Below are 16,272 nucleotides of genomic sequence, written 5' to 3'. Positions count from 1 at the left end.
AGTCAAGGTAGGTTAGATTGCGAGGGCATGACTAGTCCAAGGTTACTTGCAGTGCATTCGGAAGCAGAGTTACATGCTTCTAGGTTAAAAAGGTAAAGGTAGTCCCCCTGTGCAAGCACCGAGTCATTACTGACCCATGGGGGGACGTCTCGTCGCGTCATGACGTTTTCTTGGCAGACTTTTTGTTATGGGGTAGTTTGCCATTGCCTTTCCCAGTCATCTACACTTTACTCCAAGGAAACTGGGTACTCATTTTACTGACTTCGGAAGGATGGAAGGCTGAGGACCAAGCTACAAGTGATGAATGACACTTGAACGGCAAGTGGATCGAGTGGAGAAGAAGTGGAGGGCAAGTGAACAGGGAGGAATACACTTGCTATTCAAGTGTCATTTGTCACTTGTAGTTTGGCCCTGAGTAAACCTTGAGCAAGCTACCTGAACCCGGCTTCCACCAGGATCGAACTCAGGTCATGAGCAGTGCTTGGGCTGCAGTACTGTAGCTTACCACTCTGCGCCACGGGGCTTTTACATCCTTCTAAGTCCTTTAAAATCATTGAGCTTAGAAGAGTATAACTCTGCCTAGGTCTGCACTACAAGTGAGTTTCATGGCAGAGTGGGTATTTGAACTTGGTTGTAACACTGGTCTCCAACCATTATACTACTCTTCATGACATTGGACTAAGACAGCAGAAGGTGTGCCCTATCTTCCACCACTGCTTGGTTACTTAGAGTGGAACTACAAGTGACAAAAGGCACAGATTGGACACTTGTCAGCTTCCCTCAAGTTTTGATGGGAAATGTAGGCATCCTAGTCTTGCAGCTTGGCTCTCTGACTGCTGTCCAATGGACTTTTCAACTGTCACTTGTCCAACATTCCACCAAGCTGCCTACATTTCCCATCAAAACTTGAGGGAAGCTGACAAGTGTCCAATCTGTGCCTTTTGTCACTTGTGGTTCCGCTCTAAGCCAGAAGAAAAGAAGCTTTGGAACATCTGTAGAACAGAAACAAAACCTTGTGTACTATTTTACCTATATGCTTGTTATTGAGGCAGAACTAAGTGACAAACTAACACAGTCCTCTTGTATGGTGCCTTTGCTCCTTAGTAGAGAATATGTTCTGTGTATCCTAATGTCATCATAAGATAATAGTAGATAATGTATAATCTTCTTTTGTAATAAAACATGGATGACATCTAACATGATTTCTCCTAGAGGAAATGCTGGCTGTAAAATATGCACTCTGGTGGTCTCCAAATGGAAAGAATCTGGCATATATACAATTCGATGATACCGACATACCTATTATTGAATATTCTTATTATGGTGAGGATCAATATCCTAGAAAAATAACCATTCCCTATCCAAAGGTATGTTTAAACAAAAACAATTGTTGCCATCATTCTATTGAATAAAATTTTATCATAGAGAATGCTTCACTTTCCGTTATCTACAGTGCAGGCCTCAGCAGAGTTACACCCTTCTAATCCCATTGATTTCAGTGGGTTTAAAAGAGTCTGTCCCTGATTAGGATAGGAATGCACTGTTAGCCATTGAGTAGTTGTGAACTTTGAGTCAGACCATTTTGCTCTTTATTGCCTCGAGTCTGATAGGCAGTGCTGTCCAGTGTCTTGGGGCAGAGAATGGTCTTTCCCATACTTGCTTTAAGAAGTGAAGACGCCACAGTTTGAATTGGAGTACTTATGTGTAAAATCATGCACCGTAGACACTGAGAGCTAAGCTACAAGAGACGAATTGCATGAGGATGCGCACGTGAAGAGAGTCGCAATGTTAGCCGGGAAGCTGAGTTTTAAGAGAGATCGGAAGGCTTTGTCAATTTCCCCTCTCTGCAAAGCCAGCAAAGATCCCTCCTCAGAGGGTTTGCTAATATCCTCTTTGCCTCCCCTTCTACCAGGTAAAGAGGAAATAAACCCTCTGAGGAGGGATCTTTGCTGGCTCTGTAGAGAGGGGAAATTGACAGAGCCTTCCGATCTCTTTTAAAACTCAGCTTCCTGGCTAACATTGCGACTCCCTTCGTGTAATCTGTCTCTTGAAGTTTAGCTCCGAGTCATAGCCTTTTCCTCTGTTCCTAGTGCTAAATTAAAAATTGATTCATATTTTGAAAATAATGTAAATAAAGGCACAAGCCAGCTCTTCCCCCTACACACCTTCACAGCTCTCAGGGTTTGGAAAGGATGCTGTAGGGTCATGTATGTGACTTCAAGGTTCTCTCCCTCCTCCATTTTATCATCACAAGAGAGCCAAATGTGATGTGATTTGATCAAGGGTGACCCTGGGCCAGTCACATTATTTCAGCCTAATCTACCTCAGAGGATGGTTGTTGTGAGAAACTGGAAGAGGGGAGAATGAAGCTCTAAGCTGCTTTGGGTCCCCACTGGGGAGAAAAGCAGGATATAAATACAGACAACAACCTGTAGGGCTGGCTAGGCTGGGAGAGAATTACTAGCCCAAGATCATGCGGTGAGATTCAGGGTAACCAGGGACATGAACTAGGCCAAATTTAACCACTACACCACACAGGATCCTAAACTAGATTTTAAAAAGGTAAAGGTAGTCCCCTGTGCAAGCACCGAGTCATCACTGACCCATGGGGGGGACATCGCAGCACAACGTTTTCTTGGCAGACTTTTTATGGGGTGGTTTGCCATTGCATTCCCCAGTCATCTACACTTTACCCCCAGGAAACTGGGTACTCATTTTACTGACCTTGGAAGGATGGAAGGCTGAGTCAACCTTGAGCCGGCTATTTGAACCTGGCTTCCGCCAGGATCGAACTCAGGTCGTGAGCAGAGCTTGGGCTGCAGTACTGTGGCTTTACCACTCTGCACCACGGGGTTCTTCATTAACTAGATTAATGAGTCAAAAAAGGTTTTTACAGGTGTTAACATGCTTCCACATTTTTGATAGGTAGAGTTCAGGGGTAGGCGACAATTTCGGTTCAAGTTCTGAAAAAAATGGATGTCTTCGTATGAAGATGTTGATGTGCTGGCAAAGAAGTTGGGGAGAGGGCTGGGGTTGACAAGATAGGCATGAAGCTAACCAAGCTCCAGGGAATTGCCAGCATCTCAGAGATTCAGCTTGGACTTGGTTGGTTGCTGTGTAAGTCTGGGAAGCGATGATGGGCACGAGCCATGCCTGTTGACTTCACCTGCAGTGATGGTGCTGGAGCCTCAGTTACATGGGTGGAGATCTGGCCCTGGATGCCAAGCAACATGGTCTAGTATGCTGCTGTTGGCATCTGTGTCAGGGATTCCCTACCCTTGAAATAATCATTTGAAGCTCCACAATGCTTGCAGGGTTGTAGTGAAAATTTAGAAAACACAAAGTTTGTTTTTGACTTTGATAGGGAATTTGCATATGCATAGGATAGAGAAATGGCCCTATATTGTGTCAGGAGGTAGCATAGAAATCCAACTAACAAAAGTGCAGTCCTAAACAGAGTTACACTGTTCTAAGCCCATTGACTTCTATGGACTTAGAAGGGTATGACTCTGTTTAGGATTGCACTGTAACTAAGTAAATTGCAGTATTCCAACAACAAAGTCATGCAACTTTAGGTGTCCCTAAAGTGGCTAAGAATAAAATTTCCTGAAAACTGAAGTTAATGTTTTGTTTTTAAATATCTTACTTCAGAGATCAATTTGAATAACTTGATACATTTCCTTTGAAGGCTGGGGCTAAAAATCCTACTGTTAGAGTGTTTGTTATAGACACTACAAACCCTGAAGTTTCAGGTCCTAAGGAAGTACCTGCTCCAATAGTGATAGCATCAAGGTAGTGTATTCTCGTATTCACCTTTTCTTTTTCTTTGCTGCTTCCTTTTCTTTCTTTTTTTCACCAAAGCAATTATTTTTATTGACCTGGGCCCTTTTCACACTACTTACTTGCTTCCAGAACATTGCGAAATGTAGCACAAAAAACGATGTCATGCAAAACTCTTGCAAGAAGACGCTATCTTCCGCGTTTTTTGCGCTACATTTCACGAAGTTTCAGAAGCAAGTAAGTAGTGTGAAAAGGGCCCAGGGCTTTTCACTGAAGGGTTCTTTTCCATATAATAGTTCTGTTCTGTTTTATGGATCTGGGGTAGAAAGATTTGTGTATGATTTTTCCGCTGCTTTCGGAACACCATGATCTGTTGTGTTGTAGCTGTATTAATAAAACAGCACACTGTTCTTATAGTAAAGTGTCTTTCTTTACCTCTCTCATTTCCAGCGATCACTATGTCACTTGGATTACATGGGTAACAGATAACCGAATTGGTGTGCAGTGGCTGAAAAGGGTCCAGAACTTCTCTCTCTTGGCTATTTGTGACTACAATGACCATTCCAGAGCCTGGATCTGTCCAGAGGTACTGTTGTCCACAGAGACAGCATTTAAATAAAATTGCTAAAGTAGCAACGGTGAGCTTGCAAAATACTTATATACAATAAATTACAGGCAGTCATGTTGGCCCATTTTAAAAAATCCAAACTCAAGAATAGCAAAATTCTTTTTAATAAGTCCAGAGAGGAAGCCATGTTAATCAGTTACAACAACATAAAAAAGGTCCAGTGGCGCCTTCAACACTAATAAAATTTATTCCCATGTGAGAGTTCAGTAGACAAAGCTGTTTCGCAGAATAATTTTTGTTAATCTTTAAGATGCCACTGGACTTCAGTTTTACTTTTTATTAGGACCAACCAAAATGTCCCCAGTTGGCAAATACTCCCCAAAACTGGATAAACAAAACAAAACGAAACATGGGAATGCGAAATTCTGACAAGACCTATTCAAATTGTACCAAAACAATTGGGACACAGAAATAAAGGCAAGTCTTCCTTTAACAATATTAAAGTCAAAATTAATCCTTTGTCTTATTAGAGGAGCTTATCCTCTATAATTCTCTTCAGTTTTATCTTTCTAACAGTCCTGTGTGGTGAGTTAGACCACAGAAGAATGACTGGTCTAAGGTTACCCAGTGAGTTTCGTGGTGAGCAGATATTTGAACCTGGGTCTCTGCAGACTTATTTGGCTACCCTAGCACTTTGACTTAACATTTAGTCTGATGAAGAGTTCTTGTGAACTTGAAAACATGTTCATTCCTTTGTGACATTGTTGGGTTATTCCTGATGAAAACCGTTGTACCGCTGCTATTTTCACTCTATTTCTCCTTTCTGTGCAAAAGGAGGCAAAAAAGTGTTCATCAAGAATGTCTCTCTCTATTCACATATTCAAAACATTTTCAAAGTTTTTTATACACTTCTAGGTTAAAACCAACAAACAGAATATATATCCAAAATCACTGTGGTAACTGCTAACCCCTTAATTTTGTGCTGTCCTTTGTGAAAGAATAAGTCTTGTTTTCCCACATTTCTCTTGGGCACTTTCCCACTGAAGCTGGAAATGGAACTCAAGCTTCTCTCTGAACTGAGAGCCAAGCTACAAGTGATGCCTTACATAGGTTGGACTCTTGTCAGCTTACCTCAAGTTTTGATGGGAAATGTAGGCGTCCTAGTTTTACAGCTTGGCTCTCCATTACAGCTGCAAGACCAGGATGCCTACATTTCCCATCAAAACTTGAGGGAAGCTGACAAGTGTCCAACCTGTGTCAGGCATCACTTGTAGCTTGGCTCTGAAGCTACTAATGTGGACCCATTTCTTTTACCCTTGCTTATATTCATGTATCTTTCTCACTTAAATTATTTTTTCACTTTATTTTCACCGCCATACCCTTAGGTAGAAATGCTGTACTGATCAACATGCTTGCAATGCAGAGCTAAAACTTATAAAAGAGCGGTGTGTTGAGATGTTCCATCTGAAGTGGTTTGCAGGACTTGAAACTGGAGTGGTCGACATCCTAACAACCTCTAGTCCTAAATTGTGCTTTTCAGCATGTCCTTGCCTCTGCAACTAGTTGCTGAAACCTCTTTTGTAATGTGTTTATAAAGTGCTTTTATCGTATAAATCTGTGCACCGGTGGTTTGTTAACAGAGGTGCAAGCAGATGGGAGAACTCCATTAAGCCTTGTTTGCTCAAAAGATCTCTGCAGGAAAATATGTCCATCTCTTTCTTTGCTTTCCGATTAAACCGGAAGTTATAATGCATAAGAGATAGTGACTACTCCATATACTGTGAGATAATAAAAATGGAGTGGTCAGATATAGCCAGGGAATGTAATTCTGTAAACTCAGAGGTGTGCACCAAATGTGGACTTAACAGCTGCTCAGGGAAGTATCCCAATGAATCAGCAGATCTGTCATTATGAGTAAAAATGGAAATGCAACTAAGAATTTGGATGATCAGGCAGAAGGTCTCCAACCCCACTAATATCTTTGCCCCACTTTTCAAACATGAAACACTGCATAGACATCAATTAGACCACTTTTATAAGTTATGTCATTGGCATATTTGCACTTTTCGCTTGAATTAAGGTGCAGCTGCATTTAATTTTATATGAACCTGGCATATTAGTTGAACAGTTGGTGCTTTACGGGAAAATGCATTAGAGGAAGTAACAATGGGTTAATGTATCTGCATTATTTCCCAGGTTCTGCATCTTATATATTAATAGCCAAGTGGCAAAGATCTGAGGGTACTGGAGCCATGAACGTACAGGGCAGATCTTCCTAATCAACTAAAAAATTCCTCAGGTTTGAAGAAAAATCTGAAATCTAAAAAAAAATATATTGAGGGATTTTTAAAAAAAACTAAAATTACAAGAGGAGCAACTATTGCTTTAACCAGATGCCCCCAGTGACTGTTGCTGGGCAACCATAACAGTTCAGCCAGTATTTCAGGCTAGGTTTCTGTCAGTAAAAGGTAGAGAGGAGGGGGCAGGGTTCTCTCCAGGTCTGTTTTGGCCTTTGACAGAGGACTCATTGTGGCCAGGCCCAGAAGCAATTATACCAGATGACTTGTATAACTAACCCTGTTAAACAGTAGCACCCCCCTGAAAACCAGCATAGTGTAGTGGTTACAGTTTCAGAGAATGATGTAGGAGACCCAGGTTTGAATCACCACTCTGCAGTGGAAGCTCACTGGGAGACTTTGATCCAGTCACACATTCTCAGACTAACCTACCTGTCAGAGTTGTTGTGAGGATAATATGGAAACAAAGAGAATGATGTAAGCTGCTTTGGGTCCCCACTGGAGAAAAAGACAGTATATAAGTGAAGAAAATTAGTAAATATAGGTGAAGAATTGAGGGAGGGGGAGATAAAAGGTAAGTTGTTTAGTGGTTTGAAGGAGAAAGGCATGTAGGAAAAGGTGAGCATGCAGAGACTGTCAGGAGGAAGGAAAGAGAATATAGTGTAGGGAAGGGATTGCAGGGAAAAGTGAAGTACCTCCTGCAGGTCTATGCAACTGGGGCCTGATCAGGTGGCACCATGCAACTGGGCTACAGGGGAGAGGCTGTTGGGGGAGGAGGGGGAAAAGTGAAGACAGGGGAACAGACAAAGGGGAGTAGGAAAGACAGAAGGAAGAAGGAAAAGGGGAGATATGTTGGGGGCTTCCTGGAAAAGGAAAGAGGAAATGGTGGGGGAGGGGAAAATGGACCCACCCACCCCCGCAAATCCTTGTAGGTCCCCCTTTGTATAATACTATTTCAAATCTGTTGGTAGTGATGTTGAAAGATACCTACTAGAGGAACCAATGGACCTTGCCAGAACACAGTGTGTGTTACTTTTACAAGCATGGCATGCCAAGCCAAATGTTTATTTCATGCCAAACGTTTATGTTATGACCTTTACTTTCCTTGGGGTAGATGTTTCTTTTAATCTTTCCCGTACACCCTCTAGGTAGATTGCTGCCACCAGGAATATATTATTCCAAGATATTTTATTTAAATTTTCCCTTTTGGTAACGTTCCTAAGCGTCAGGCTCCTTCGTGGTCCTATGTGGCCCTGAGGAAAGGAATGGAATATAACAATGACAGCTACTCTGGGCTATAACAAAACAAAATAAATGTTTATTCTTCAAGAAGTGTATTGGTTTCATAAAAGTAGTTCTTAGTTCTTAAAGTTACTTCATTTATTCTCTTCTTTTTTAAAATTTTTTTATTGGATTAGAAATCGCTATAATATCTATTACAATCAATTTCCTTTAAATATTCCAGTTCTAACCCCCTCCCTTCCCCCCCTTTTGTTGACTTCCAACAGTATTCCAACCCCTTGTCCGTTTTTCCCCCTACTCATTTCAAACTTATTTTATTCTATTAAACATATACTTTCACTCTCTTCTAAGCTTCTCTATTATAGCACAGTGCTATCTCTATTCCCTTTCCCACTTAACTTATCAACTAAATGTTACATTCCTGGCATATATTCTTTAATAATAACAGTCATTTGTCTAATTTTGTACTCCATATTCTATCTTATTTCATTCTTGTCTCGTCAATATGGGGCAAACAATTTGTCCCTTATTCTGCATAACTTTAAGTACTTCTATAAGCATTGTATACATTCACTGTAAGTCAATCAATTTAACTTGTACTCTATATGTTACTCTTTACTTCCTTCTATCTTATATTCATTCTATTTTAGTTATATAATTTCTCCATTATACAATTATCTGCAAGAAATAAAATTAGTTAATTTCTATCCTTATAATTCTTATAATAACACCTCTATTACTTAATACTATATATAGTAGTCAAATAAAATATTTGCTTAGAATTTCTCATTTAACTCTCCTCCCCTCGGTAAAGTCACTTCCCTCTTCTTTTGTTGTATTTCAGTAATTTTCAAACTGCCACAGTTCTCCTCCCACCTCCCATTTTTTCACCAAATATTGCTTCAACTTTTCCCAATCCATGTTAAACTGTCCTGGATCAAGGTCTCTCAGTTTCCTTGTCATTTTGTCCATTTCCGCCATGTACAGCAATTTGTAAATCCAGTCCTTGATAGTTGGCACTTCTTGTACTTTCCACTTTTGCGCATACAAAAGTCTAGCCGCTGCTGTCATGTAAAATAACAATGTCCTGTATTGTGCCGGAATATCCTCCATTCCCAAGTTCAGTAGCAGGAGTTCTGGGTTCTTATTAACTTGAAATTGTAAAATCTCACTTATCACTCTTCTTATTTCCCCCCAGTACTGCCTAGCTACCTCACAAGTCCACCACATGTGGTACAACGATCCTTCATGCTTTTTACATTTCCAGCATTTATTAGACATGTTCAAATTCCCTAACGCAATTTTCTTTGGTGTCAAATACCAACGATAAATCATTTTGTAAACGTTCTCTTTAATGTTAGTGCATGTCGTGACCTTCAATGTATTCTTCCACAAGTATTCCCACGCCTCCATTGTTATTTCTTTATTAAAGTTTATAGCCCACTTCACCATTTGTACTTTAACTATCTCATCTTCTGTGTACCATTTTAACAACACTTTATAAGTCTTAGAGATTTCCTTTTTATCCTCTTGTAAAATTACCTCCTCTAATTCCGAATTCTCCATTCTTACCCCTCCTTTCACACAGTCCGAGTTATAAAGATCTCTAATCTGTCTATATTGAAACCAATCATAACTTGGAGACAACTCGTCTTGCATCTTTATTCTTAGTTTGGAAAATTCTATTCATGTTATCTCCTTATACGTTAAACACTGTTGTTCATTATCGACAGTTCTCGGATCTATTACTTCATAAGGAACCACCCAGGAGGGAATTCCTTCCTGTAGGTAATCTCTATACTTCTTCCAAATTGTGAAGAGGCTTCTCCGAATGTAATGGTGTAAAAACACAGAGTCTGCTTTTACTTTGTCATACCACAGATATGCATGCCATCCAAATATTTTTTTATATCCTTCTAAGGCCAGTAGTTTGCGGTTTTTGAGCGTCATCCAGTCTTTCAGCCACACCAAACAGATTGCATCGTAGTAAAGTCTTAGATTGGGCAGTTGCATTCCCCCTCTCTCTTTTGCGTCTTGTAATACTTTCATTTTCACTCGAGGCTTCTTGCCTGCCCAAACAAAGTCCGATATTTTCCTCTGCCATTTTTCAAACTGCTTAGAGTCCCGAATAATTGGTATTGTTTGTAACAAAAACATCACTCTTGGCAGCACATTCATCTTAACTACTGCAATTCTTCCCAACCATGACAAATTCAATCTATTCCATTTAATCAAATCTTGCTCTATCTGAGTCCACAGTTTCTCATAATTATTCTGTGTACAGTTCATATTTTGTTCGTGTTTGTATGGCTTATGGCTTCGGCCGGAAAAGCAATAAACATATTAAATAATTATTCTTGAATAGATCTATATTCTTTGCAGTCAGTTCAATTCCCAAATATTTCACCTTACTTGTTACTTCACAATCTGTTATTTCCGTTAATAACTGTTGTTTTTGTTTGGTCATATTTTTGCATAATATCTTGGACTTCTTTTTATTTACATAGAATCCTGCCAAATCTCCAAATTCCTTAATTTTCTCTATTACCTTTGGCATATTCTCAATTGGATCTTCCACAATTAACATTATGTCATCCGCAAATGCTCTGACCTTGTAGGAAAAGTCTTTTATTTTTATTCCACGGATTGCATTATCTTCTCGAATCTGTATCATCAATATTTCCAAAACCAAAATAAACAACAGTGGAGACAACGGGCAACCTTGTCTTGTACCTTTACCTATAGTCAGTTTCTTAGTCACCTCGTCATTCACCACAATTGCTGCACTCTGGTCTCTGTAGATTTCTTTCACTGCTCTTATGAATCTTTCCCCCATTTGTAGCTGTTCCATAGTGGCAAACATAAAATCCCAGTTCAAGTTATCAAATGCTTTTTCAGCGTCCACAAAGAAGAAGCCAACCTCCTTATCACAACGCTTGTCATAGTATTCAATAGCATTTATAACTGTCCTTAAATTGTCTTTGATTTGTCTGTTTGGTAAAAAACCAGCTTGTTCCTCCTCAATAACTTCGGAAAGCCATCCCTTTACTCTTTCCGCCAATATCTTCGCAAAGATTTTATAGTCATTATTAAGTAGCGAAATAGGTCTGTAATTTTTAACATTAGTCAAATCTTGTCCTTCTTTGGGGATCAATGATATGTTAGCTTCACTCCAAGTATCAGGAATCCTTTGATCCCTCAAAACACCATTGATGACTTCTTTTAGGAATGGCACCAGTTCATTGACCATTACCTTATAAAATTTGGCTGTAAGTCCATCAGGTCCTGGCGCCTTTCCCAGATTCGTTGACTGTATTGCCTTCCTTATCTCTTCCTCCGTTACTTCACTGTTCAGTTTGTCTCTCCATCCTTCCGAAATTACTGGGAGCTTCATTTTCCCCAAGTACATAGCTATTGAGTCTTTATTCACTTCTTTTTTGTTGTACAGTTTGGCATAAAATTTGTAAAAGGCTCTGCTAATAGCCGTCTGTTCCAGATATACTTTATTGTCCTCACATATTTTATTTATTGTCTTCTTCTCCTTCCTCTTCTTCAATTGCCACGCCAAATATTTCCCAGGTTTATTTGCACCTTCAAACGACTTTTGGTTCATTCTCTTAAGATTCCATTCCAGTTCTTTATTATTCATTGCCGTCAACTGCTCTTGAAGGATTTTAATATCCTGGTATATTTTCTTTTTCCCTGGTCTTTTCTTTAATTGTATTTCTTTGGCTTTTATTTTCTCCATAATCTCCTGTCTCTTCTCCTCTCTTTTTTTCCTGGCTCTTCCATTTAAGTCCATTAGTATACCTCTAATTACTGCCTTATAGGTATCCCATACCTTATTGGTTGGTACTTCTCCATTAATGTTGTGTTGTATGAAGAACTTAGTTTCCCTTCTCAACATCTCCATATTTTCTCCCTCTTGTAACAAGTCCTCATTTATTCTCCATCCTTTCCTTTTGGTTCTTTTTCCGAACTTCCACATAATTGGATTATGATCTGAGCCTACCATGGGCATTATTTCTACGTCCTTAGTCCAGACCGCTAAGTCTTTTGAGGCCCAGATCATATCAATTCGTGATAACGTAGAGTGTCTCGCAGAATAAAACGTATATTGTCTGCCTTTAGGATTCTGTCTTCTCCATACATCTTCCAAAGTTTCCTGTTGCATTAATACAAAAAAAGTCTTTGGTAGTAATCCTCTTTTCTTTTGTACAGTTGGTGATTTTTTGTCCTGTTCCAAGTTTGTAACTCCATTGAAGTCTCCTGCAAGAATTATCTGGTCGTAAGAAAGTTCATCTAATTGCTTCCTCAAATCCTCAAAGAAGCTTTCTTTTGCTCCATTAGGTGCATAAATTCCAATCACCAACACTCTCTTTAAATTCCATGTACATTCCACTGCTAAAAATCTGGCTTCCACATCTCTCATCACTAATTTTGGCTGTAGCTCCTCTTTTATATACAATACCACTCCCCTTTTTTTCTTTTTTGAGGCCACTACGAAGTCATTGCCCAATTTGTTCAGTTTAAGATATTTTACATCCTGCTTTCTAATATGAGTCTCTTGCAAACACACAATATCACATTTTTGTTTTAATAGCCAGTGGAAAATACTTTTTCTCTTATTCGGTGAGTTAAGTCCATTTACATTCCAAGATAACACTTTACACTCCATATTCATAACCTTGTTGTTGGTAAGTCCTTTTCATTGTCCCTCAAAAACTTTTCCATTTCTAGTTCAGATCTGATGCGCTTTTTCACTCCTCCAAATTCAAAGGACATTCCTTCTGGTAATTCCCATCTGTACCTTATTTTCATGTCCTTCAGAGTCTGGACTAAGGCTTTGCATTTTTTCCGATCTAGCAACACCGATCTGGGTAACTCCTTCATAATAATAACCGTCTTGCCATCAACCTCCAATGGTTCTTGAAATTGTTTACTTACAATCATTTCTCTTATATTTCTAGTCGTAAATTGCACAATCACGTCTCTTGGTAATTTCCTTTGGGTCGCAAATCTTGAATTTATTCGATACACCACATCTAGAATAGCCACAGTTTCCTCCTCCTCCTTTCCCAGGTATTCAGCTAACACCTCGGTAATCTGTTCTTCGGCCGTCTTTCCTTCCACCTCCGGCAAGCCGCGAAACCTCAGCTGCTTCTCCATATGCTTGCTCTCCGCAACTGCCATTCTTCCCCTCATCACCCTCATCTCTGTTCGTTGCGTGTCTGCAAGGTTCTCCACCGCATTTTCCACTACCTTGACTCTTTGCTGTGTCGCCTGCAGGTCATTTTGTATTGTTTCCATTCCCTTCTTCACTTCTGCCAGTTCATTCTTTACTGTCTCTTTAACCTCTTTCACCAGCTCAGGTTTCATATCCTTAAGTTCTTTGATCGCTTCTGAAAGTTTTTTATCCAAATTCTCTATAGCCGTTTGCCACTCTTTTTTCGACATCGTGGGGCTAGCTTTACCTCGCTCCCACGAGTCCGCTCACTTCCTTAACTCCGTGGCGCTTAACTTAGTGTCCTTTTGTTTTAAATGTCCCGGTCTTTTTGCAGAAAAGTCGTTTAAAAAGTCCAAAATGTCGGGCGTCTTTTCTCTATGGTTCCTCTATGGTTTTTGTAATCCAATATGGCTTGCTTCCTCTTCCGCTGAAGCCACAGCTCTTCCCCTTTCAAAGATGGCGATTCCCTTCTTCCTGTCCTCCGGCAAGGGCCGCTCCTCTCCAGCAACTCTATCACTGATACGTACTTCCTGTTTCCCGACTTCCCACAGCAGTTCTCGCGATGGTAAAGCTTTCTCACAGCCTGATATCTCCTTGTGACCACAGGTATGTAAAACAATAGTCCAATTTCTTTAATAACTCCGTTTAACTTAGTCCTTTTTCTAATATAGTTCTTGCTGGGTCCTCCCCTCCTTCTAATCAATCTGTTGCAGTTTAAAAGTCTACTTTAGTGCTTCATTGCTTTAAGTAATCTGTCCCGTTTCAAGAGATAGTGATCTTTACCTTCTCCAGCGCTTTCCGTGGGTTGTAATCGCTGTTTCAATATCAAATTCCCGTCAGTTCTTCTTGCCCCTGTTGAAGCTTGGGCATGTAGGTCTTATGCCAACCGCATTGGCTCCAGGACTGCTGCAGAGATTTTAGCCGACCTGTCTTCGGGTGGGACTTCAAGGGACGGGAGAGAGTCCGTTGCGCAGGACCCCCCCTCGCCCGAGATCAACGCGCCCTGAGGTTCTTAAGTGTCCTATGCCTGTTCTCCGCCTGAGAACAGTTGGCCGCGAGCTTATTTTGCCCCGCCGCCCGTTAAAACGGCAGCCCGGTCAGCTCAGCTCATGCGTTAGACCTCCATGGATCCCAAACCGGAAGTCGCCGATCCCAAACCGGAAGTCGCCAAGTTACTTCATTTATTCTCATTCACACAGCTGGCCTCTCTTTCCCTGACTGAGAGCCAAACTACAAGTGACATCTTACACAGGTTGGACACTAGTCGGCTTCCCTCAAGTTTTGATGGGAAATGTAGGCATCCTGGTCTTGCAGCTGTAATGGTGAGCCAAGCTGTAAAACCAGGGCACCTACATTTCCCATCAAAACTTGAGGGAAGCCGACTAGTGTCCAACCTGTGTAAGATGTCACTTGTAGTTTGGCTCTGAGTGTCCTTTCACAAACATGTTCAGTTCAGGTTCCACACAGGTAATATTTCTCTCATAAACACTTCAACATATTCAGGCAGCACACAGCTAGCCTGCTTTCCTCTGACTGAAACCTTTCTCTCTCTCTCCCAGTCTAAACTGCATTCACTCCGCCCACATATCCGTCATCAACCAATCATATCGCTCACTCATTCCTCTCTTTCACCCCCCACTCTTCACCTAGCTCAAACCAAGCATTTAAAGATACATGCACCCATTTCTTGAAATCATTACAGTTTATTTCCTGTCTCTCTCACCCCATGTACAGGCCAAACTATACATTACATTTTATAGTGAGTTGGGTCAAAAGACCTCCCTTTCCTCACAGAGAATGACATTTTAAAAGTCCACAGGGGCCCAGTTTGGCTTTGGGCAGTGGAATGGGGGGAGGAGGAACTCTTGCCCTCCCTTCCATGCCTTTTTCCTGAGCTGAAACACCCCTGGGGGAATTATTTGCCCCATTTGGAGTTGTACATGCACATACAGCTCCAGACTGTGGCAAATAATCCTCCAGGCCCATTTCAGCTTGGGAAAACAGTACAGGTGCATGCAGTAGGAACCACCATGGCCCCCACACCATGCCCCCCAGCCCTCCTGATAGCTGCTAGAGAGTTTTCCCCATAGGAGATAATGGCCAAATAAATATGGGATTCTCTGATCTGTCTTAACCAGATAAGAGAATCTTTCCCAGGTTTCAGAAATCCCAGATTTTGGGGGGATCCCTGAAACCCACATCTGGATTTTAGGGGGAGGGGGTTGATGCACACCCTAGAGCTGACTTCTGATAACGGATACTTTGTGATTATTGACTGCTGCAATGAACTGGGATCGGAAATTTAAATATTAGAAACAGTGCATCTTTGTGTTTGAGTTATCTAAATGCTGAAGTTGTGAAAAAAGTTTAACTCCTTTCTTCTGACCATGGTGACTGGATGTTTAGTAAAACAAACACACACAGTCTTTCTGGCTGCAGGTGACAACATATAAGGGAAAGAAATACTGAGTTTCCTAACTCCAGTAGCCCTGGGCAGCTGGGTAGTGCTTTGAGTGAACTGGCGGCCTGTCTGGTGAAGTCCCTGGGAAGAAGAGAGAAGGGACCCTGTGTGGATTTGAGTCAGGGCTCTCTACCGGATAATTAGGAACTAGACAGGTGGCACATTGTGACTGCCCTGAACTGCCTGTGAAGCCCAGAACCTGAAAAGGCAGGTTTAAAATGGGGTGGGGGCAGGGTTACAGGGGCCTTTTTTCTTCTGCTCCTCATAGTTTGTTGGGCTTGGGTTGATCATTAGGCTTGGCCCATAAGGAATAGTTAGACGCTAACTAGGAAGGGTCGGAATCATGTGGGTCTCAAGCACAGAGTTAAGGGTAAGTAATAGACAGCCACTGGAGGTTGGTTTTCCAAGCCACTCGAATGAAGACGCAGCCCTCAAGAGGGCAAACAACTTTCGTTGTCTTTGCACTTCCCTCCTCTCCTCCATATGGGAAAGGAGAAGTGGCCCATGTGCCATTCTTCTTCCTTTCCCCCTCCACCCCAGCCCCCAGCCCCCTCTCACAACATAGTGGAATTTTCAAAGTTCCTTCAGTTCTCTTCCAATTTTTGAAGTGGTAGAATCATGCATCTTTCATTCTCCTCATCTAAATAAAAGTTCTTTTCCCTTTCTACATTGCTTACCGTCAAGTTGGTGGCCATAA

General features: G+C 41.1%; 1 protein-coding gene across 1 annotated transcript in view; it reads left to right on the top strand.

Moving 5' to 3' along the window:
* FAP (fibroblast activation protein alpha) overlaps nucleotides 1–16,272 on the top strand; it is an 88,350-nt gene that overhangs the window by 21,848 nt on the left and 50,230 nt on the right. The window contains exons 9-11 of the mRNA XM_054971380.1: nucleotides 1,213–1,367; nucleotides 3,689–3,792; nucleotides 4,231–4,366. Of these exons, the coding sequence (XP_054827355.1) occupies nucleotides 1,213–1,367; nucleotides 3,689–3,792; nucleotides 4,231–4,366 (395 nt within the window). The remainder of the gene's footprint in view (nucleotides 1–1,212; nucleotides 1,368–3,688; nucleotides 3,793–4,230; nucleotides 4,367–16,272) is intronic.

Source organism: Eublepharis macularius, chromosome 2, assembly GCF_028583425.1.
Source record: "Eublepharis macularius isolate TG4126 chromosome 2, MPM_Emac_v1.0, whole genome shotgun sequence".
In the NCBI taxonomy this organism is placed as follows: domain Eukaryota; kingdom Metazoa; phylum Chordata; class Lepidosauria; order Squamata; family Eublepharidae; genus Eublepharis; species Eublepharis macularius.
This window is presented reverse-complemented; position numbering and strand designations above follow the sequence as displayed.